Source organism: Phoenix dactylifera, chromosome 6 (assembly GCF_009389715.1).
Source record: "Phoenix dactylifera cultivar Barhee BC4 chromosome 6, palm_55x_up_171113_PBpolish2nd_filt_p, whole genome shotgun sequence".
NCBI classification, from domain to species: Eukaryota; Viridiplantae; Streptophyta; class Magnoliopsida; order Arecales; family Arecaceae; genus Phoenix; species Phoenix dactylifera.
In genome coordinates, this window is record NC_052397.1 from 790,016 (window position 1) to 812,038 (window position 22,023).

The 22,023-nt window shown below is 42.2% G+C and overlaps 4 protein-coding genes across 7 annotated transcripts; 3 read left to right on the forward strand and 1 right to left on the reverse strand.

Moving 5' to 3' along the window:
- Positions 1-780: 780 nt before the first annotated feature.
- Positions 781-4,672, forward strand: LOC103703733 (polyphenol oxidase, chloroplastic-like). 2 transcript variants are annotated; one of them, XM_039127040.1, is made up of 3 exons: positions 781-1,150; positions 1,226-1,386; positions 2,816-4,672. In XM_039127040.1, exons 2-3 carry the CDS (start codon positions 1,259-1,261, stop codon positions 4,437-4,439), a joined length of 1,752 nt encoding a protein of 583 aa, XP_038982968.1. In that variant the 5' UTR covers positions 781-1,150; positions 1,226-1,258; the 3' UTR covers positions 4,440-4,672. The 2 variants fall into 2 exon arrangements, with proteins under 2 accessions (XP_038982968.1, XP_008784903.1); XM_008786681.2 differs by having other exon boundaries at positions 781-1,386.
- Positions 4,673-7,998: 3,326 nt separating this feature from the next.
- Positions 7,999-11,862, forward strand: LOC103703732 (tubby-like F-box protein 5). 3 transcript variants are annotated; one of them, XM_008786679.3, is made up of 5 exons: positions 7,999-9,450; positions 9,590-9,677; positions 10,395-10,457; positions 10,572-10,704; positions 10,787-11,862. In XM_008786679.3, the coding sequence occupies exons 1-5, from the start codon at positions 9,088-9,090 to the stop codon at positions 11,457-11,459; spliced, it is 1,320 nt and encodes a 439-aa protein (XP_008784901.1). In that variant the 5' UTR covers positions 7,999-9,087; the 3' UTR covers positions 11,460-11,862. The 3 variants fall into 3 exon arrangements, with proteins under 3 accessions (XP_008784901.1, XP_008784902.1, XP_038982969.1); XM_008786680.3 differs by lacking the exon at positions 10,395-10,457 and having other exon boundaries at positions 8,000-9,450; positions 10,787-11,459; XM_039127041.1 differs by lacking the exon at positions 7,999-9,450 and having other exon boundaries at positions 9,872-10,457.
- Positions 11,863-15,744: 3,882 nt separating this feature from the next.
- LOC103703730 lies at positions 15,745-17,010 on the forward strand. Its single transcript, XM_008786678.4, has 5 exons — positions 15,745-16,174; positions 16,283-16,362; positions 16,476-16,594; positions 16,668-16,744; positions 16,843-17,010. The coding sequence occupies exons 1-5, from the start codon at positions 15,940-15,942 to the stop codon at positions 16,866-16,868; spliced, it is 537 nt and encodes a 178-aa protein (XP_008784900.1). The 5' UTR covers positions 15,745-15,939; the 3' UTR covers positions 16,869-17,010.
- A 191-nt stretch (positions 17,011-17,201) lies between these two features.
- On the reverse strand, positions 17,202-21,760 carry LOC103703729 (pentatricopeptide repeat-containing protein At3g54980, mitochondrial). The gene is made up of 2 exons (XM_008786677.4): positions 20,434-21,760; positions 17,202-18,492 (listed from the first exon to the last, which is right to left on the reverse strand). The coding sequence occupies exons 1-2, from the start codon at positions 21,487-21,489 to the stop codon at positions 17,431-17,433; spliced, it is 2,118 nt and encodes a 705-aa protein (XP_008784899.2). The 5' UTR covers positions 21,490-21,760; the 3' UTR covers positions 17,202-17,430.
- Between the last annotated feature and the right edge of the window lie 263 nt (positions 21,761-22,023).

The window sequence follows — 22,023 nt, forward strand, 5'->3', positions numbered from 1 at the left end:
CTGGTGGTAATTATATTGTATTAGCTAAGGTGCAAATAACTGGATCTTTAAGGCGCTTTTCCTATGGAAAAATTAATTAATGGAATCTTTGGCCCTCATGTTTCCATTCTCATATACTAATAGATTAAGGGGTACAACAGTTTAGTCTTCTAAGATCAACAAAATAGAGTTCTTCATATTCAAAAGATGATAGTACAACAAAAAAATATTGGTCTAAAAATTTTTGTGAAATTACTTGGAACTTTCAGATGATGAATGCTTTTACTTGTAGATCTGGATGAGATTCTTTCCTCCATTACTTTTTATAATGATCAATATTTTCTATTCTAATTATCAGATACTTAGTTTGGAGTCATTTTGCTTCTTTTTTTTCCATATGTTCCTCTCCTCCTTTGACAATATAATTCATCTTCGTCCCTCATCTCTATTATAAATATGGTTAATCTTCAATAAAAATCGGGTGTCTCCTTTTTGCCTTCCTTTACATCAAAAATAGATATAATGAAATTAAATATCTAAAAAAATAGAAATAAATTTAAATTATGTTACTATGAAGTATTATTTCGATGAAAATATTATATTTAAAAAGTATTTCTTCATAAATATGGCTTGACCTGGAAAACATTTATATCATCTTTTTATCTCAAATAAGTTTTAGAAAGCAATTTTTCACAAATATGAACCAATTAAGAAACAATATTTCTACATTTTTATTAGGTGGCTGTTCAAAAACAATGCAAAACCATTTCTTTTTTTCTCTTTTCTTGGTACACCATATCAAAGATTAATGGGAGGATATTTTTGGTATACAAAATGACCAATGAACACTATTATTTTTATAAATATACACTATAAAATATGCAACGTGACAAGATGCGGTTCAGGCCATGGCCATACTCTTTTGTCTTGGTCTCATAATGAACGTGGTACTGGTCATGCTGCTCTCATGCTCGACTTCCTCATCTCTCCATAAAACTTTTTTACTTCAGCTTCCCCTCTTTCCTAGAAATTTCTCGTAGTTCTGCTAGTAAAGACGAAGAAGGCGAGTACCAAATTCCCTCTTCCTCGAAGAGTGGAACTTTTGCTGCTGAGCAAATGCAGGCAACCATAAGTGCCATTTTGTTTGAGCTTTTGCTTGTTTCATCCTTGGGTGCTCCCTCTCCTCTCTCTCTCTCTCTCTCTCTCTCTCTCAGAACATTGCAGGCTAACGTGGTGAAGTTCTCAGGGCTCCCCACCTGCATACCTGATAACTTTATAGATGGAAGCCAAACTATGGCTGGTCCCCATCCTTCTCACATTTGCTTCTGCTGGCCTCGTCGTGAATCTATTTCTCATCGACACCAAAGAAGCTCCAGTTGCAGACGTCGTAGGGAATTCGCGTGACAGGTATGATGCTTTCTCTTAAGTTTTCTACATTTTGCCCGAGTCTCTGGTTTTGGGCCAGAAAAAATGCCTTGTGAATGCGAATGCTTTGAGATAAGCTGCAAAGAAAGAGGGAAAGAATCGGTTCATGTTTTAGCCTTTTTTATCTTCACCTCTGAAGACTATATTTGCGAACAGTAGCTAAACATACCAAAAAGCAGGAATGCTTTTTATATTAATAACCCCATCTAAGTAGTTTCTACTAAAACTTATAGTTGCAATACGCTTTTTATACGCAACTAATTGGGTCTACTAAGGGCTGTTGGCTGACAAAAGTAACCGAAACCAAGGGGGGAAAGTCCTCTTAAATGTTGAGCAATGTTCTGCAGATCAGCCATCGACTTCCTAATCAGTAATCAGACTATTATTTTGATTATTTAAAACAAATAAATTTAAAATGAACAAAAAAAAGGAAAAAAATACTAAGCAGAGCCATCAGTTCAATTAGTTCGGAGATGGAAAATAAATTTTTTTTTCCAAAAAAGTAAGGATAACATTTAGAAAAATATTCTGATCCCTGAGTAGATAGCACAAATGTTCTTTTTCAAGGTTTTAGAATTCTGCAACCTCAGATTACCCTGTCAAAGATTAATCCCCTGTTCAAATAACTTTGGGCATTGAACATTAATAGCAAAAATAATTATAGAATTTATTTACTATATAAATCGCAAGCTAGGCAGGATCAATTAAATCGCATCCTTAGAAAAACTTATAAGTAAAATAGTTCTCGTCTTTAGTATGGTAGAAAACACTTCGAATTTGTTCCAAAAGAATTGCTATGAGTAAGTACTTCGAGATTTTAATTGGTTGAAGACCAGGATCCCAGGTTAAACTAAGAAAAAAGAAAGAAAAAAACAGCCACTTTCTGTTGAAAAAGCGAATATTGTGTCCTGTAAAAAGATCACAAAAAGAAATGCCGGTGTAAAAATTTCTTCTAGTTACGAATTATGAAGTACTTAAAAGCAACGCATAAGAAAACCGAAGTGGCAAAGCCTATCTTTCTCATCTCGTAACTGAATTTATAGTCATCTTCCATGAAAATACCCATTGCAGTGTGGTTGAATCATCTGATCACTACAACCTTGAAATGCATCCATCCTCAATCCAGACCGATGCGGCGCAGGAGATGATCCATCAACTGGACAAGCAGATGCATGATGTTAGAGGAAGAAGCTCAATAATTTCTACAATACCTCATTTATCATCGCTATCATTTTATCATCAAAGCGCTATACAATCTTCATGACTTATTTCATCAGAAGTGTTAATTTCTACAGAATTAACCTTAAGTCCTTAACTAATAAGGTTCAACTAAATTCCATGTTCGGAAAACAATGCTAACTAAATTTGATCATGGTAGAGATCATTAACACTTATCTCCTGCAATGTGCAGTGGCGAAGCAGTGGACTTTGGAGTCAAAAGAAACCTAATTCCCTTCCCCTCCACAGCGCTTGAATGGTTCGGAGGAATGATAATGGGAATGGTAGAAGAAGCAGAGTCCATTGGTGATACCACAGTTAGAAGCAAGAGCAACAAGTACCACAATATTCCTTTCAGCCCCAACCCAACAACATGCCATTGCCCAGCCAATGGACCGAGCTTCGGCTCTGCTCCTGCACCCACGGACTTTGAATTCCCTGATCCTTCCTCGCCCATGCGAGTCCGTCCGCCGGCCCATCTTGTCAGCGAGGACTACTTCGCGAATTACTCGAAGGCGATCGCTATAATGAAGCAGCTCCCCCCCGATCACCCCCATAGCTTAAAGGGCCAAGCTGAGATGCATTGGATCTACTGGAATGGAGCCGACAACCACGTCAACTCCTCTAACATTCTTAAGATCCAGAGATCATGGTTCTTCTTCCCGTGGTACCGGATCTTCATCTACTTCCACGAGCGCATCATTGGAAAACTTATTGGAGACGACGCATTCGCACTTCCCTTCTGGAACTGGGACTCCCCTGATGGGATGATGATACCAGATATCTACACAAAGGGCTCTCCAAGCGACACCAGAATTGTAGACATCGATTTCAACGAAGTGGATAGCGGCCTGGAACCAGAGGAGCAGATATCTACCAACCTCGGAATCATGTACCTTCAGATGATCTCCAGTGCGAAGAAGCCCGAGCTATTCATGGGTTGCAGGCTAAGGTCTGGTGAGGAGGGGGACTGCGATGGGCCAGGAAGCATCGAGTCGGCACCCCACAACACGTTGACTAGATGGTTGTGGAGGAGATTCTTCTCAGCTGGCCATGACACATTGCTCTATGCACACCATGCAAACATAGATCGGCTGTGGACGGTGTGGAAGAAGATGAATGGAAACGAGCTGGAGTTTGCGGACACCGAGTGGCTCGATTCGGAGTTCTGCTTCTATGATGAGAATTCCCGCCTGGTCAGGATCAAGGTGCGAGATTGCCTCGACACAACCAAGCTCGGGTACAGGTACGAGGATGTGGACCTGCCTTGGCTTGCTGCGCGCCCCGAACCTTCCATTCCGCCGAGGATTGCGCATGATATGCTGAAGACGAGAGAAGCTGGCAACGTACTAAGAATGCCGGGTTCCGCCGGTGAGCTCGTGGACGTCGGGCAAACTAGCTGGACGTTAGACAAGTCCGTGACGGCGAGGATCCACCGGCCAAGGAGGCAGAGGACCAAGAAAGAAACAGAGGAAGAGGAGGAGGTCTTGGTGGTCTACGGAATAGGCGTAAAGAGAGATACGTACGTCAAATTCGATGTCTTTGTTAACATCATTGATGAGACGATGGTTAGCCCCAGATCAAGGGAATTTGCAGGGAGCTTCAGCACCGGAGTCCGCCATGGCAAGAGGCTGGTGAGGGACGAAGGTGACGCGGTGACGAAGTCCAAAAGCAATCTTAAGTTGGGGATATCTGAGCTATTGCAAGATCTTGAGGCGGACGGGGATGAGTACATTTGGGTGACGTTGGTGCCGAGAGGGGGAACCGGGCTGGACGCGACGGTTGATGGGGTTCGGATTGAGTACATGCGATGGTAGGACAGCTAGTTGCAGCTAGCGGATGCAATTGTGCTAGCTTCTCTTAATATCAGTGGTCCTATTGACAATTCAAATATGAATCCATAACAGGTTTGCATTGACCAAATTCCAACTCAACCTTTAGCTGCTTCTTGTTGTTTTTTTATCCTTTTTTTTTGTAATAAGAAAAGCCACCATGTTTCTGCCATTGGAAACACCAAGTAGAAGATGAGGCTGGGAAGCTTTGATTGCAATTATGGATACAAAACAACAACAAAGTTGAGAGGGCTAGCGACAGAGAGAGATTCTTTCCTTATCTAAGGAAAAAAAAAAAAAAAAACTTTCATCGAGAATGCAGCACACTTTTTCTTTTAACAAATTATAATTGAGTTGCAACTTAATTATGCGTATGTCACAATCCAAAACTCCATCCAAAAATACTAGACATAAGGTATTATTTAGATTTCTTGATCCTATATAAGTACTAAAGATCTATTCAACGAATAACCGATGTGGAACTAAATACACGTCCGCACATATCCTCACAGTGTAACGCCCCAACTCTTATTCTATTTTTTAAATTTTGTATTCTACAATGTAACAGCATTCACAAAAGAAGTGATCTGAGTGTTGGAGGCTCGAAACACTACGAGGACATTAAGGACCATAGGTGAAAAGCAATGATAATGACGAAGCATTTCATTTTCATTTTTCAAGTTTTTTTGTAGCAAGAGAAAAGTGTTAGTAGATGCACGAGTAAAGCATGTTGGTCAAGTCAAGAAACATCAATCTATAATCTTGGCATCTTAGTTAAACATCAATCCAACCAAATTCACCACATAATTCTCCTATTCAAGCGGCCAAACTGGAATCTTGAAAACAAAAATCATGTCAAGCAGAGGCTAACCTAGGGCTTTGGAGTATATCTATCTTTCTTTTTTTTGTAGGGAGACTTTGGAGTATCTATCAAAAAAATCGAAACTTAAACAAAAATATACACAACACATACTAATTATTAGGTGCATGCATGCATATGTATATAATGTTACATGGCGGAGGCTAACTAGCGTTGATTTTAAATGAGTTTTGAATGTCTGAGTCTAAATACAAAGCAAGCCGAATGCAACCAAACAACAAATGTAGCATATAAATTTTCTTAAAAGTCTTGTTAAATAACCATTGCGATGGCTCGTTCGGGTCTGGCCTACTTGACTGGCCTGACCCGAACATTGCACAGCCCAAGCTCCCATCAAAAAAAAAATCGGAATAGGGGATCGCGATCCCCTGCTCGAACGACCGCTGTTGGGATGAGGCTGAGGGAGGTGCAGCTAGCGCGAACTCTCTGGGGCCGATGCAAATGGCCGGTGACCATTGAGGATTGTTACAACTGGCGGACGGCCGGCCGAAGCTGCCGATGAGTCGAGGTTATCCCCTCCCCTAAAACTTCTACTCAAACCCCTTCTTCCCTTCGATTGATCCATCACCGTACACCTCCTTCCTCCTTCTTCAGTGGCTTGCCACCCCGGCCGAGCACCACCGTTTAAAACTACTTCTTCCTCCACTTAAGATCTTGTTCCCTATTTTCATGGACCGAACATAATCGCTCTTCTTCTACCAAAAATTGCCACTGCCAATTGAGAGTCGCCATCCACACCACTCGCCAGTGAGTTCCCCCTCTATGTCAATGCTTCCTTAGGCCAAGAAGGCCGCCACCAAGGCAGCTAGGGATGCTGCCCATCTCCTTCCCTTACTCTGTTTTGGCCAAGCATAGACGTTCCCACCGGCCGTCGTTGGCCGCTCTCCATCACCCGCCACCCCTTCTGGCTGCCACCTTGCTGGACCACAATCACGACAGCCACTGGTCCACCCTCTACCTTTTCCTATTTACCAAGAAAGAAAACAATAAGAAGGGGAGGAGGAGAGAGAGAACCCATCACTCTCTCTCTTATTTTTCGCTCATCTCCCTCTTTCTCTCTCTAAAGACCTATGGACCCCGATGAAGGCCCCATCTTCTTATTCCATGGACTTAGGTTGACTTTCGTAAAGAGGGTCTGAACCGTCCTGGTGCCCGGACTGTCTACCCCAGCCCCGTTGAATGTTTTTGAAACCACAATTAATGAACCTTTTTGAATGATCTTGACCTTGATTGAATCGGTGCCCTATGATCTATTGAGCGAATTGTTTAGACCCAACCCACCCAAAACTATTGTACTTTCAGTCATGTCTTCTCTTATTATTTGTAATTTTATTAAAGTCATCGAATAAAAATTAATTTCACCTTTAATATTTTAAATAGATTTAGCGAAGTCACCTAGCAAAGTTTGACAGTCTAAGACAAAAGAAATAAGTAGATTTTGTGCTTCTTATTATTTTTCAAATTATTATATTTTCTATGCATAAGATTTGCATGTGAAGATATCATATTTTTCTTAAAATAATGAATTGACATATGTGTTATAAAAATCATGCTTTATTATGAAAAAATAGTTTTATAAATATTTTAATAAAAATAATTTTGTGAATATTTTAATAAAAATAGCTTTGTTATTAAATATGAATATGATCGTGTCATTTAGTATTTTTAATTTATTCATGTGTTTATTTTTAGAAAAAGATATAAATATTTCAAAAGCTCTCAAATAGTTATGAATGACCTCTATAATTAGAGAAGATCACACATGGAGCTAGCATCCATATGAAACACGACCCTACCGAGGGATACAAAGTTGGCATACGAAAAATGAATCTTTATTGATTACGAAATATGGCCATGTCACCTTGTAGAGTGACCGTAGCAAAAATATTTGTGAGCAATATTTTGAACTATGATATGCTAAATGGTAGAAGAATGATTTATGAATTTATTTACAAAATAAACTTGAAATCATGTTTATAAAATATCGATGGTTGTTGCGTGCACGATTGACGTTATGACTTGCCTTAATATATTGTAGTATGAAATGGTTTATTTTTGCAATAACCGTTATTTTCATTAAATAATGCATTGACATTAAATGGTTTATGGTACTTAATCTACTAAGGTAGCGTAAAATTTACTTACTAAACTATGTTGCTCACATATCTTTATTTTTCTCTTTTTGGACAAATAGGGTCGGCAGGAATGAAGAATGGTCTGGGCTTAGAGTTCATGCTAGCAAGCTTGACGATCTATGTAGCACAACTTTAATTCTTTAGTGGATATGAATATTGAGGATTATGGCTTAGTATTTATAGTTGGATTTAAATCTTCTGAACCAATATTTATTTTATTATTTAATAGATTATAAAATTATATTTTTATTTATTTATATTTTGTTTGTAAGGAATATAGAAGCTAAGATATAATAGCCAGCTTCGTGTTGTTATGATCAATAGTATGACAATGTTAATTCAGGGTGCCACAACTGTGATATTGTAAGTCGATGCATGGCCTTGGTCCACCGTCCACCCCTCGCTCTCCCCTCCTTAACTATTTTTTCTATTTTTAACATTCAATTTTTTTTCTGCCTCTATAAAGATAGAGAGAGATAAAAACGTTGGGTAAGGGGAACCTCGACTTATAACGATAAAATCGCAGTGCTGGCCAATTCTAGCATTAGAAAACGCCAGAGAGAAAAATGTAAATAAAACGAAAAGACCGTAAATTTAGAGAGAGAGAGAGAGGGCCGGCATTGAGATCGTTGGGAGAAGGAGAAGGGGGGTCTTCTGTTGGCGCCGGAGATGGGAGATTTGTGGGGAACAGATGAGTCCTTCGATTAGAGAGAGAGAGAGAGAGATTTGAGCCTTTCTCGAATCCGCCTGTTGGAAAGATCATTTTTTGGGGGGATTTGAGCCCTTCTCTTGGCCCGATCTCCCTCGAGGATCCCATCCTCGACGTGGCTTCGTCGCCATCCTGTCAGAGCTGGAAGTTGGGCGGATTTCAGGAAAGGAGATTGTATTTTTCTTCGAAAGGAACCTATATTCTCTTTTCTGGGATATTTTTTTTAGATTTTTTTGGGAGAAAATTGATATGTTTGCTGTTTTTGGATCTCTTCTGATTTGGATTGGAGCTGGAGGCACAAAAGGTTTTTAGGCAAAAAAGATTCCATCTTTATCCTTAAAAATCCCGATTTTCCTTTCTTTTTTTTGAAATTTGGGCTCTGGGGCTTCAATGGAGAAATCTCTACTTCTCTCCTAGTTCCATTCTGAAGAAGGAAGAGGCCGAATAGAGCTCCTTAGAGAGACTGGCTCTTTCACATCCAATCACTTCAATCTGTCGATCTCTCTCTCTCTCTCTCTCTCTCTCTCTCTCGTATTCTCCCTCTTGTGCATTGCTCCTATTCTATCATATCGGAGGTGAAAACCGGCATAATTTGGGAAAAAAGAGGATTTTTTTTTTAGAATAAAAGCATAGATTTTTCCTTATGCGATTTTTAGGTAAATCGGAGCCGTTTGCTCTCTAGACGAGTTGCATTCTAATGAAGAAAGGAAAAGAAAGAGGCTTTTCCTTTAAAATCTGAAGCCCTAACTCATATTCGGATGCTCATCAGATCCCCCCCAATCCTCGCATGTACAGAGTCGTTTGAATGCCGAAAATCCCAACTTTCATCTAATTTGGGCCATCCAGTTTCCCACCCATCTCCCCATATCCTACAAAATCCACCATTTTTAGATCCGGGGTGCTGGAAAGATGTCTTTTAAGAGTATAGTCCGGGAGCTGAAGGAGATGAGAGATAAGTTTGAAAGCATGTCGAGGAGGAGAGGAGGATTGGCGGAAGCAAGGGCCAGGCATAGGCATGGAGGGCCCCGGCAATCATGGCACCAGCTCGAGTATCCCCAGCAGGAACAGCAGCAGAGAAGGTGGGCAAACCTGCCCCCAGAGCTGCTGCTCGACGTGATCCAGAGGGTGGAGGCATGCGAGGTCTCCTGGCCAGCAAGGAGGCATGTGGTGGCCTGCGCAGCGGTGTGCCGAACCTGGAGGGACATCACCAAAGAGGTTGTCAAGACCCCCGAGCAATCCGGCAGGATCACCTTCCCTATTTCCCTCAAGCAGGTTGCCTTTGTCATCCCATTCCCTTATGAATTTGAGCTCAACTTTTTGTTGGATGAGTTTACAATGGCGAAGGGGAATTTGTTTTTGCTTTCATTCTATTGAAAATTGGATTCTTACACTGGTTGTCTGTTGAAAATAGCCGGGGCCGCGCCATTATCCAATTCAGTGCTTCATTAGGAGGGAACAGGCAACGTCAACTTATAGACTGTATCTTGGACTGAGCCCATGTAAGCCACTATTCTTCGATTTCATCCTTGTAGCGCAGGTTCTAGTTCCTTCCTTTATTTTTATTTTTCTTTCTATTGTCTGTAAGGAAATCTATCCCACTGCATGATTTGAAGGAAGATTATATATTGCCTAACATGATATCATCTTAAGTTCTGCCATGATTTATGCTTTGTTTGATTAATTAATGCTACAGGCCTCCCAATATGTGCACACAAATAATTATCTTGAGATGTGGCAAGAGGGGTAGGGTGTAACTTATGGGATTTGTTGCCAATTGCAAGGGTTTGGTTGATTACAGAGTTGCCAAATCAGCAGTTGCGGACCTGGTGAACATTTCGTGTGCATATCAAGGGCATCGCGAAGCATTTTCCTTGTCGAAAGAAAGAGGGTGAAATGGATCGGGCTGCCCAAGTTTTGTTATGCAATGAGTTGGTAGATAATTTGAAACTTGAAAATGAACTTCACAAACTCTACCGGAATTTCTTGTTCATCATTTGGTGAATCCTTTGATTGGGTTGATTGATGTCACGTTTAAAAAACACTAGCAATATCTGTTGCATCTGTGTAAATAGTATGCTCTTTTCCTTAAGAGGGACATAATATGAGAATGGTAGTGGCAATAGTACCTCAGAGAGTTGCATACATTTGGCATTTCATTCTTTATGCTTGATAACTGTTATCATCGACAACATTTATCTGCTTAATGCATATGTCAGATGGATTTTCGCGACCAGAGATCATTCATACAAGATCATATCAGGATTATACATCAAAAAAAGGCTAGTTCAAAGCGAAGTCAGGAATGCTTTAATTTTAAGATACAGTAAGGAATTGAGATATGCCTAGGCTCCGGCACAGGTTTGCTAATATTGATACTGTTATTGCAACTGCAGCTCAACAGGGGGAGAATGACAAACTTTTGCTGGCAGCCCGCAAAAATAGGCATGCTACCAGCACAGAGTTTGTGATATCATTGGCCTCAGATGATTTCTCTCGAGCCAGCAGCTCATATATTGGGAAATTGAGGCAAGTAATCTTGTGCATTGCAGTTAGTGTCACTGTTTTATCTTTCCTAGTCTCTGAGTAGTCTTTTGGGGAAATTGAACAGGTCAAACTTTCTAGGTACCAAGTTCACTGTTTACGATAGCCAGCCTCCTAGTGATGCTGCAGTTTCATCAAGCAATCGTTCAAGCCGAAGGATCCATTCCAAGCAGGTCTCCCCAAGAGTACCTGCAGGCAATTACAGCATCGCCACTATTTCTTACGAATTCAATGTCCTCCGAACCCGAGGACCAAGGAGGATGCAGTGCATCATGAACTCAATTCCAGTATTGGCAATTAAAGAAGGTGGCACTGCCCCAACTCCCACAGGCCTTATTCATTCCGTTGATGAACAGTTCTCCAGTTTATCAGTTGGGAAGGGCAAGGAACCACTTACAGTGTTCTCCTCTACAAGCCTTACTGGGCCATCTGCACCTGTTCCAAGCAACGAAGAGCCACTGGTACTAAAGAACAAAGCCCCTAGGTGGCATGAGCAATTGCAGTGCTGGTGCTTGAATTTTAGAGGGCGGGTGACTGTAGCTTCTGTCAAGAACTTCCAGCTCGTGGCAGCTGTGGATCCTTCCCACCAGGTCTCTCTAGCAGAGCAAGAGAAAGTAATTCTCCAGTTTGGGAAAATAGGCAAGGACATCTTCACAATGGACTATCTCTATCCACTCTCTGCTTTCCAGGCTTTTGCAATCTGCTTGACCAGCTTCGACACAAAGCCTGCATGCGAATGAACCGTGAAGATACAGAACTGTTTCTTCATTAGCTTTCCCGAATATTTGCTTCCTCGAAGTTGAAGCTGTAAATATTCTTCATGTGAACTTCTTTGCTTGTCATCCTCTGTCATTGTTGACAGCTTATTGGAGCAAATGGAGGTTATATTTGGGTTCAAGGATCATGTGAGGTTGGTGTCTTTGCATGTCTAAATTACCTTGAAAGTGAGGTAACCTTGTTGTCACTTACATATCTGTAACTCCTTTCTTATGCATTTTTTATATTAACTATATGGAGATTTGAACTGTATTCTCAATTGCATGAAGGGCATAACTCATGCTATCAAATGTAAACCTGTCTGGTCTGATTGAGTTATCTGAGTTGCATTTATAATGCATGGAAACATAATTTATAGCATTATTACAATACATAGTATAAATAATTTGTATATGTGAGTCCAGGTAGTTGCTGTGATAGTTGTTGCACTCTGATAGCTACAATGAGATTGCCAGCATCAACAATTTCTAGTATCTTTTTCATGCTCCGCTGGTACATTCTTCAGAATATTTTGCATGGCTGTTGATTGTGGAAGTGCCATCTTGTTCAGCCTTTCCCTTCGCTTTTCTCTTCACAGCTATACTGAGACTTCTGAAGGTTCTCCTAGTCGCCGTCACTAGATTCCATGAGAAGTCCTCTAGGATGCTTCCTGATGTTTGAGAGTTTCTGAGCTGCTCACAGCACTCCTCAAAGTTTCAATTGATTCGGCATTTTCCTTCATTTGAGAGGCTTACCTGGTTTGATAGGGAGAACCAGGTGAATGCCTGGATCTCCTCCGCTGCAAGGACTCTCATGTAGCAATGAGTTGTTGATGCTCTGCACATTGCTATTGATGCTTGCAGTGATTGCTGGATTTTTATTACCTGTATGATTCAACAACTGTTTCTGGATCTCTTTATTACTGCTGCTTGCCTCGGCTTTGTTGTTGTTAAGCCTGCGGCCTCTGCGAGTGTGGAGGATGCCTTGCATGTTTGCGGTCTCATGTCCTATAAACATGGTAGCCCCTTTGTTCTCACCTGCTAAGGTTATGATTCTTGTTGTGCCCTCGCTTCCCCAGCTGCTGCAACTGCCCAAGATTCAGCTTTTGGACCAATTTGGGCAGGCCCTCCTTGATCTCTTTATGAAAGCTTGCTCGTTCTCCAGGGGATGGTGGAGTCCATGGGATACTTCTAGGCCTAGGCCCCATAGTTTTCTCCCTTCCTTTGGAACCTTTCAGATTTGCCTGTTGCCCTGAGCTTCTAAGTTGTGTTACGAGCTCTCTTGTGGCTGGATGTAATCTGGATGTCTGGGAGTCAGGTTCAGCACTAGATGACATGATTTCCATTCCGTTCTTTGACTCACCACTAGACAAAGTTGATTTCTTGGCTAGCTGTACTTCTGGTTTTGTTTTAGGCTCATCATTTTTATTTCCTTCAGATACAGTTTCTGACTCAGGGCTTCAAGGTTCCATATTTTTTTCAGGTTTTCCTTCTACTTGTAGCTGATATGAGGTTTACATGTCTTGTTTTAATTCTTCATCCTTCTGAGGCTTTTCCTCTACTTGTGGGAGCTCGGATGGTTCGCTATCTTCCTCTGATTCCGTACCTATTCGGCGTCCTTCTTCTACTAGGGGCGGTTCCTGTTTCTTGGCTAGGTTTGTTGTAGAATTTTCTTCCGTGATTTCCTCAGGTTCTCTTTCAGATATATGATTTTGGCTACGAGTTGTGCTAAGAGCAGTATCAACGGATATGTTTTAGGCTCCAAGTGCTCCGTGGGCTGGTTTCCAGCCTCGGTTCTCCTGGAGCAGCTGGAACTAGTTTGGATGGGCTTTGTTCTTGTGCTTGAGGTCTATTTGAAGGCTCGGGTTGGGGTTGCGCGGTGGTCTGAGAGAATGGCTCAACGGGGGCTGAGACACTTCCTGAGTTGTTGCTTCTTGTTGTGGCTCGGAGGTTTCTTGGGGTGGTGAGGGAGATCTTGACCTTGTTGGAGTTGGAGATGGCTCTGAAGATCTTCTAGAAGATGGTGATGGTTGCTGCAGCTATGTTTGTTCTGCTGGCTGCTTCTGAGATGATTTCTGTGACAGCGACGGTGAGGGCGATGGTGGTGGAGCTCGAATCCTCCTGATCGGTATTTCTGTTGGAGTGGCTGATGGGGATCGGTATTTGTTTGTGTGGCAAACTTGTTCTAATAAGTTTGCATCCGATTCTTCAGGGACTCGTGGTAGTTTTTCAGGATTGGTTTACCCAAGAAACTGCTCGAGGAATTTCAAGTCTTAGCCTACAACAGCCATTACCTGAATTGGTTGAACCTTTGTTAGCAGAGTTCAGAATAGAGGATTAGACTAATTCTTAGAAAAAAAATATGGCTGTGCATTGACCTCGCACATTATTTTGAATCTTGATGATCGGCCAACCATTCTTCAGCTGTACATGAAACTGTCTAGGTTCAGAAATCTTCTACTCCATTCCCTTCTAAAGTTTAATATTTGTCTGTGTTAACTTGGGACGAAATTAATTGGTTTTTTACATAACACCGTCTCTCAAGCTCCAATTTTACCTCGTTTTCACAAAGTTCCTACAGCCATATTAATTCAGAATCCTTGATGCACATCATGAGACTTGAAACTCCTGACTCCTTCATCAGGAGGGCACCAAATTGCTAGGTTAATCCATGCTGGCAGCAGAACGCAGTTGCTCTCATTTACATAAGCCTGTGCGACTATTTTTGCTGTGGCTGGTGTAGCCAGGCAAAAGGGAACGGTCCATATAAACTTGTGTATTAATTTTCACTTCACGTCAAGTATAGTCTAGTTTTTGCAGCAGATGTATCTTTGACACGACCAGAATTTTAATCTGAATCTACTTTTGTTGAGGCTTGTCTAGTATGTGTATTTATTTAACTTCTTTTACCATTTAAATTTACTTTCTGCATCAAATATATCTTTGTCATGGCGCTTAGATTCGGTCAGCTGCTACGCCACCGTGCTTTCTTCAGGTCTGCGATCCATTTCCAACCAGGATGGACCTTTCTTCGGTCCAAGCTGTAGAAGCGCGCACGCATGTGCCACTGCTACTATTCATCGCAGGAAGCCGATCCCGCTCGTGATGTCAGCCAACATACACAGGCGTGCTAGGGTCTAGCATCCTGACACGTATACTAGATTCGAGTCAGATATGGTGGGAGCATTACGTGGCAGGGTGCTGTCCGCCTTGCAGGAAACTTGCAACCACGAGTTCCATTCCGACACGCTATGACTTTTCCGCACCGACAGGTCGCAGCCGCGCCAAATCAACGGTGACCAGCTCGCTTTCACTTTGTCGTACGGAGGTTGATACCCTGCCGCGTGGCCTTGGGTTTAGGGTGCAGATAAAACAAATTCCTATTTACATTTATAAAAAAGATATACTATTCTTTTCATTAAAAATATATATTTTCGAACTTAATGCGATCTTATCCTTGGAGGAATACATGCATTTATTTTTATTTGGGTCGATGCACGAAGTTCCACTCTTCCCAATATTATGCAAAATCCGGTACTACAAATCGACCATTTTAGTTGGATATCAAAAATTTCCGTGTGTGATAGCACATGTACGTTTCAATTATTAAAGCCCTAGCATGCGCTGGTGGGACTCGCTTTCTGCTCCTACATCGTTTTGGTTGATTTATATTTTCAAAATCAGTTTCAATGGTTGTATGATTGGCAAAGGCTATAAAGATGGAGCTTGGTTCATGATCCAATGCCCCTACTCGAAGTTGATTGCAGCAGGTGGGTCATTGATTTTTGATGTCTCGATCCTGAGAGTGGTGCTTTTGTGATAGAGCATTCTAGAGCATTCTAATTGTTTTTTACAATATCCTAAACCATCTGTTTTATCTAAAAAAAAAACAAACACTATAAATATAGGGTTATAGATTTAACCGTCTATGCAGCAAATCATGTTGGACATAAAGTCTTCCCTTCTCAAGTCCTAATATAACGGCAGATAACTATATATTTATGACAAGATCATGATTAAATCATTTAATCATTTTTTTTAAAAAAATAAACAACATAGTCCTTTCTTAAATTAGCAAGTCATCTAGTTGGAACCGATCTCCATTTTAGCTGCCCAATTAGCCCAATGCTTGAATCAGAAAATTAACTCATCACAGTTTCTTATCAGATAATTAATATTTTTTCTTGAAACATCTTTTCCTAAATCCGGGATGTCGATTTAGTTTCCCCGTCTTGTAAAATAATTTGACCAAGATTCCTCAGAATGGCTTTCGTAGCTCATCCACCCAATCCACCTTCTAGAAAAAGCCGAGGGCGCGTACGCGAAATCCCCAAACCTAGTTATAGTTGTTGTCCTCCTCTTTAGCTTTGTCCTGTTCTTTTCATCTCTTTCGTCCCTTCTCCTCTATTCTCTCTTCTCCATCCACTCGATTAATAGCAGTAATACTCATAATCATCATCCATCGATGGAGCCGTTGGAGGAGGCGGTGGAGGAGTACAGCTGGAGGGAGGTGGTGCTGCCATCGCTGATTCCGGTGGTGCCGGAACCGGAGCTGGAGAGGGAGACCGGCGAGCGGCGGCGGGGGAGGGACATCCTCATCGCGGTCGACCACGGGCCCAACAGCAAGCACGCCTTCGACTGGGCCCTCGTCCACCTCTGCCGCCTCGCCGATACCCTTCACCTCATCCACGCCGTCTCCAGTAAGTAGTATGCGCAAATGGACCAGAATACCCCCTCTTCTCCTCACCGAATTCTCTTTTTCTTCCCCTCGTATATATAAATATTTCTAATGATTTATAAATCCATAGGTGTGCATAACGATCTGGTGTACGAGACAAGCCGGGAGCTGATGGAGAAGCTGGCGGTCGAGGCCTTCCAGGTGGCCATGGTACTGTTTTCCCCATTCTCCTTTTTCTTCCCTTTTTCCTTCCAGGAGGCCCCGGGAAAAGAGAGCGGAAGGCGGGCAAGGGTAATTTGGGTATTTTGAATTTTTTTTATTAGGTGAGGACGAAGGCCAGAATCGTGGAAGGTCACGCCGGGAAGGCGATATGCGGAGAGGCGGAGAAGCTGAAGCCGGCGGCCGTCATCATGGGCACCCGTGGCCGCAGCATCCTCCAGAGGTAATGATAAATATCTAATTATATTATCAAAGATCGACCGTTGTTGTCGTATTTAACATTTCCTATATTGCAGCGTGCTGCAAGGCAGCGTCAGCGAATATTGCTTCCACAATTGCAAAGCAGCACCTGTCATCATCGTCCCCGGCAAAGGTATTCATTGATTGGTAAATCTTCTCCAACTAATATTTAATCTTCACTTCTAGTTAACGCTGATCATCTTCTTTTTTTTTCCGGTTTCTGTTTGGCAGATGCTGGCGAACAGTCTGTGATCTAATCGCCCATGACATCCGGCAAGCTATTCTTCCAGCCCTCTTTGTTTGTTTTTACCAGTGTGTTGTATTCATGCGTCTGGATTTCATCGTATGTATGAACATGTAAGAGTTTGTTTGGTGGTTTGCGTTTTCATTTGGGTGCCATTATCACGACTTGCATGCAACTAAAGCTTTGTTTTAGTAACGAGAATGCTGTCTCAAGAACAGCTTCCCAACATAAACTGCCCAGAAAAAATGAAGCGGAAACAGGCAAAGCAAACAAAGAAAAATTGGACATACAATTTGTGTTAGCCAGCACTGCCTGCTTCTCCGTATTTATTTAGGGGACCAACAAATTGTTCACAAAAGAATACATAACAGCAAACCCGAGCAGTTGATTGCAGTACGTAAAGCACGAGGAGAATTTCTACTTAAATATTCAGCATTCCGCTGATAGCATCCGAAAGGCATGATACACATGCAACTGTAAAAGAGCTAGACAAGAAGCTTGCAAACATAAAACTTGCAGCATAAATCTATCAAAATCTTTGTGCTTAGACCTGAACTTAGGTAAGAGACTCCCTCTCATACTTTACCACCTCTCCTTGGTGATTTCTGGCGAGGGATGGATTGGGCTGCCATGAGCGCTACCCTAGTCGGCTCCGATGGGGTAAAGCCCCGTGCTTCCATTGCATTGTTTATCCTCTTCGCATCTTCCACAAACCCACCTGCCAAAAGACCACTTACAATCCTCTCAAACTGATCAGCTCTCAGTAACTTTTTCCTTGCCTCCAAAATCTTGAGAGACTTGCGAACCTTCTCCCCTTGCTGCGCCCTAGAATACATGTCACACAGGCTAACATGGATCTCAAAGGGAGCTTCTCCCATTTGAGTTATCTTGTTCAGCAACCTCTCTGCCTCTTCCACTAGCTGCAACCTGCCTAACCAGTCAACCAGAACGGCGTATGTTGCAATACCTGGTCGGAATCCATCCCTCTCAAGAGTAAGGAGCAGGTCCAAGGCTTTGTCCAGGAGATTCTTCTTGACATATGCAGCCATCATGCTGGCGGTGCATCGATCATCCGGCTTGTGGCCGGCTTTCATCATGTGATCAAAGTGGCCCCGAGCCTGATCAGGATCGCCTGCCTGGCCATAGGACTCGATGAGCAATGTAAAGGACTCCAGAGTCGGTTGGATTCCAGCAAATTGCATTGTGTTCATTATCCTCTGCGCTCCGTCAACTTGGCCGCGCTCCCCGAATGCTTGCAGCAGCTCCATGTAGATCTCCTTGGTGGGTTTGATATCTCTCGACTCCATTTCTCTTACCAGTGCCTCGCCTTGCTTTGGAATGCCGGCCTTCACATAAGCTGTGATCATTGAACTGTAAACCTTCAAATCTGGTTGAAAACCCTCCTTCCTTAAGCTTTCGAATGCCTCCTTTGCACGATCAAGGTTGCCTGCCCTGCTGTACATATGAACTAAGATGATGGATGTGAGAACATCAGGCTTGATACCCCTTTCAGTCATTTTCTGCAGAATCCTCTCAGCATCTTCTATGCGGTCTGCCTTAGCATGGGCATCGATTAGTTTCGAGTAATCACGGATGTTTGCGTCAAAAGACTCCTCAGTCAAGAGGTGTTCAGCAACCTGCAAATTACAGTAAGACAAGCATCACACAGAATAATCTAAATCAAACAAATGCCATCGGATTGACAGGTTGGGAAATGATCATGCAGACGTAAATGATGTTTGAAGACAAGAAAGATCAGAGTTAACATGACATAAATCCACAATCAGGTTTTTTTTCTCTGTCCTCTTTTATTCTACAAGCAGCAAAAAGATGATTAGGTCATTGAATTTAACAGTTTCATTAAACAAACAAAACTGAGGGCACCATGCTCTCTGTTCCCGTCAAACGAAAATTTGGAAATATGTTCCATATTCAGTGGCCAGTCAAGATATGCTAAGCCTAACAATATAGCATACAAATGCAACAACATAAGGGTTCTGCCTTCTTTGTACTAACTAATTAATGTTTTCACATATTAAACCTTCAAATCAAACTGTAAACACAAACAAGAAAATTTATGCAATCTATTTGCATCAGTTCATCATCCAACTTCATCTAAGTCTCCAGTGGCCTCCTTGTCGCCTGTTGTGTCTCAATTTGAAAGGCATCCTCCTTCCTGTGAGATGTTTCAGACCCATTCTGCACATGACTACAACACCAATGACAGCTGTCCCTAATTTTTTCCTATGCTGGTGCTCCTCCATAGCCCCATCTAGCACTAGCATATGATACCCGTGGCTTTAAAAATTTGTTACTCCACCCTTCAAACATCTACTACTACGATTTGATATATCCACAGCCCCATATGGCTACCGAAGTATAACCCCTGCTATATATCTGTCTCAAGCATCGAGCTAATTTCCCAACCACAAATCTTGCCGATACATTATTCAGTCTTGACTAGAAGGGCTATAACTAGATACAAGCCTATAAAGATATATACCAAAGATTCATAAAGGAGACTCGCAAATGCCAACCAATACTAAGTTGGGGCAGATCCAATTCTACAATCCAGAAAACCTTCTTGCCAATGAGATAAAGATTAATAAACTTATCCATGATACAGTAACACCTTTTTTGGAAGCCCAATTCACATCTTCCATTCTTTCAAATGAGAATATGGTGATGTGAGGATCACCAGTAAACACTTGTTACAACCAATACGTACTCTGCCTCTCTTATCCATTCCGCAGCTTTGAACAAAAGTTCACCTCCATGATATCCACAAACAAGTTTAACGCACGGATGGAATCTTTAGCTTTGTTGTAAAGCCTGAATTCACAAAGCAACGATTATCACAGAGGTTTTGACAAATTCCATGTATGACATTTCTCTCATGTTTGAGTTCCTAACTAGTTTGACCTTAAATCCTAGCCGAGTATTTTGATTTGGTTACCCACAGATATGATGCATTGATACATGATTCAAAGGAGTTGGTGATGCTTCTTTTTGTCTTTTGCATGTCACCCACACGATTTCTGTTTCAAAAACAAATCCTCACTGAACTTATCATTGATTTCTAAGTATAAGCCACCAAAACCTAAAAATCAAATGGATTATAGAATGAACTATTCAAACGTGATGCAATCTTACAGTCATCCAAATGTCCCAATCATCTCAAGAAATTCAACAAATCACAGAATATTAAACATAAAAGTTTGAATTACTACTTGTCAAGCTACATTTGGATCAAAGTATTTCTGAAATTTGAACGTGTACAAGCAGACTAAATAATTCGATATCCTATACATGATTGAACCTCATGATTTGTGTAGTTGATTCGAAAGGGTTTATGTCTCAGAGTGATCATGGTGACAGTCTACAATCCGATAACTTTGATGGGTGATTTGTGGATTTACTAGATATTAATAACATTGACTAAAAAATGTAAATCATCAGCAGACGAATGCCCAATAGCAGAACTTATCTCAAATATAGAAGAATGATAGGTTTCTAATATACAATTAACTAACTTTCAGAGATAAAAATCCGAAGGGAAAAAAATTGGTAGAACCGACCTTAAAGTACAAATCCACATTGCGTTCTTTGATCCTATCAAGCAAGGCAAGCCAATCGACCTTCTTTGGCTGGAGGAGTTCCGCCCATTCAGCCAGTACTGGCGTGGGGTCATCCCTCTTTGCTTTCAAGGCAAGGAGCTTCTCCTCAACCTTCTTACATTTTCCCTCAACAGGCTGCGGCTCCTCAGGCACAATGTGCTTCTCAGCCTCCTCCACCCTCTCGGCCACCTCTGCCCACTTCGGATCGGACAAATCCAACCCATAGATCTTGTACTTGATCTTCCCCTTTCTCAGGGGTAAAGCTAACACCTTTGTCCTCCCACCCTTCTCTGCTTCTACCCGGTTACTTTCCGGATCAACCCCAGAGCCCGAACTCGATGCTTCTTCTTCCTCTTCTTGTTTCTTGGCTTGCTCCCTCATCTGATCCAAGCTCCGGTAGAACTCGACCTCCTCCAATTTCTCGCGCGCCCACTTGAAGCGGAGCTCCCGAAGCATGGGTCCCCGGATGCCGATCTCCGCGGCGAAGTGGCACATATCCTTGACCTCATCGGAATGAAGATACTTCTTGAGCTCCTCCCTCATCCGGTCCCTCCTAATGGCCTCGTGGACCGAGTTGCTCACCTCCCATATGGTCTTCCACAAATCCTCGCTGAGGTCGATCGGCGAGTCGGCAGCGGCGGCGCCGTCACCGGCCTTCTCCATCTCGGCGACGACTTTCTGACAGATGACGAGCAGCATGGCGTCTAGCGTTTCTTTGGCGAGGGTCGGATAGGCCTCGACGAGCTTGCCGCGGATCGCCCAGACGAATCGAGAGAGGAACTCGTTCATGGCAGCGTCCTCCTCCTCCAGTTCGGAAGCAACTGGGGTGGTCGATTGGAGGATCCGAGAGGGGGGAGAGGAGAAGGAATCGGATTGGGGTGGCGAAGGAAGGCCATGGAGGGATCGAATCGGGGGAGGAGTGAGAGGAGGAGAGGACGGGGGAGGGGAGAGGGAGGGGAATCGAACGAGGAGGAGGCGAGGGTTTCGTCGGAGGTGAGAGACGAGGAGAGCTCTCATGGTGGAGAGAAACCCAAAACCCTAACGCTAACCCTAGAACCTTAAACCCTAACCCTAATTATCGAGAGGAGGAAGCGGGAGGAGAAAGAAGCGGCTGGCGATCGGGAACGAAGAAAGGAAGAATGGCAACGCGTCGGGTTCGGGTCGGATCCTGAAAGATCCGCACCCAAAAACCCGCAAGCCCATTGGATTCCTTTGCACTGCAATATTGGAGAGATTAATTATTTATATAACCAAAACATTCTCTTGAGATTTGTAGACTTGAATTTTTTTTCCCTTTTCTTTTTTTTTTTTTTGATAAAACGGACTTGAAGTATTTTCAGTCACCTAATAGAAACTGAAAGCATTTTATATTTTGATGCATTGAATACTAAATTCAGATTTAACACAAAATTCAGTAGATAATTACAAGAATGATAGCTTAAGGTGTGATTTTTTAAGCTAAACATGTATTCAGAAAGGCAAACGGAGCCGCAGACTGTATAGCTTTATATATGGTCAGTCATTCTGAAAGTATCTTATGGGTTAGAAAAA

What these genes read in the sequence shown, in the direction of transcription:
- LOC103703733 (XM_008786681.2), top strand. Translation starts at nt 1,259, where the DNA reads ATGGAAGCCAAACTATGGCTGGTCCCCATCCTTCTCACATTTGCTTCT. An exon ending in GTAGGGAATTCGCGTGACAG is followed by an intron (nt 1,387 to 2,815) that starts GTATGATGCTTT and finishes TGCAATGTGCAG; the next exon opens with TGGCGAAGCAGTGGACTTTG.
- LOC103703732 (XM_008786679.3), top strand. Translation starts at nt 9,088, where the DNA reads ATGTCTTTTAAGAGTATAGTCCGGGAGCTGAAGGAGATGAGAGATAAG. An exon ending in GTATCTTGGACTGAGCCCAT is followed by an intron (nt 9,678 to 10,394) that starts GTAAGCCACTAT and finishes TGCATATGTCAG; the next exon opens with ATGGATTTTCGCGACCAGAG. An exon ending in GGATTATACATCAAAAAAAG is followed by an intron (nt 10,458 to 10,571) that starts GCTAGTTCAAAG and finishes TTGCAACTGCAG; the next exon opens with CTCAACAGGGGGAGAATGAC.
- LOC103703730 (XM_008786678.4), top strand. Translation starts at nt 15,940, where the DNA reads ATGGAGCCGTTGGAGGAGGCGGTGGAGGAGTACAGCTGGAGGGAGGTG. An exon ending in GGCCGCAGCATCCTCCAGAG is followed by an intron (nt 16,595 to 16,667) that starts GTAATGATAAAT and finishes CCTATATTGCAG; the next exon opens with CGTGCTGCAAGGCAGCGTCA. An exon ending in CATCATCGTCCCCGGCAAAG is followed by an intron (nt 16,745 to 16,842) that starts GTATTCATTGAT and finishes TCTGTTTGGCAG; the next exon opens with ATGCTGGCGAACAGTCTGTG.
- LOC103703729 (XM_008786677.4), bottom strand. Translation starts at nt 21,489, where the DNA reads ATGAGAGCTCTCCTCGTCTCTCACCTCCGACGAAACCCTCGCCTCCTC. An exon ending in ATGTGGATTTGTACTTTAAG is followed by an intron (nt 18,493 to 20,433) that starts GTCGGTTCTACC and finishes TGTAATTTGCAG; the next exon opens with GTTGCTGAACACCTCTTGAC.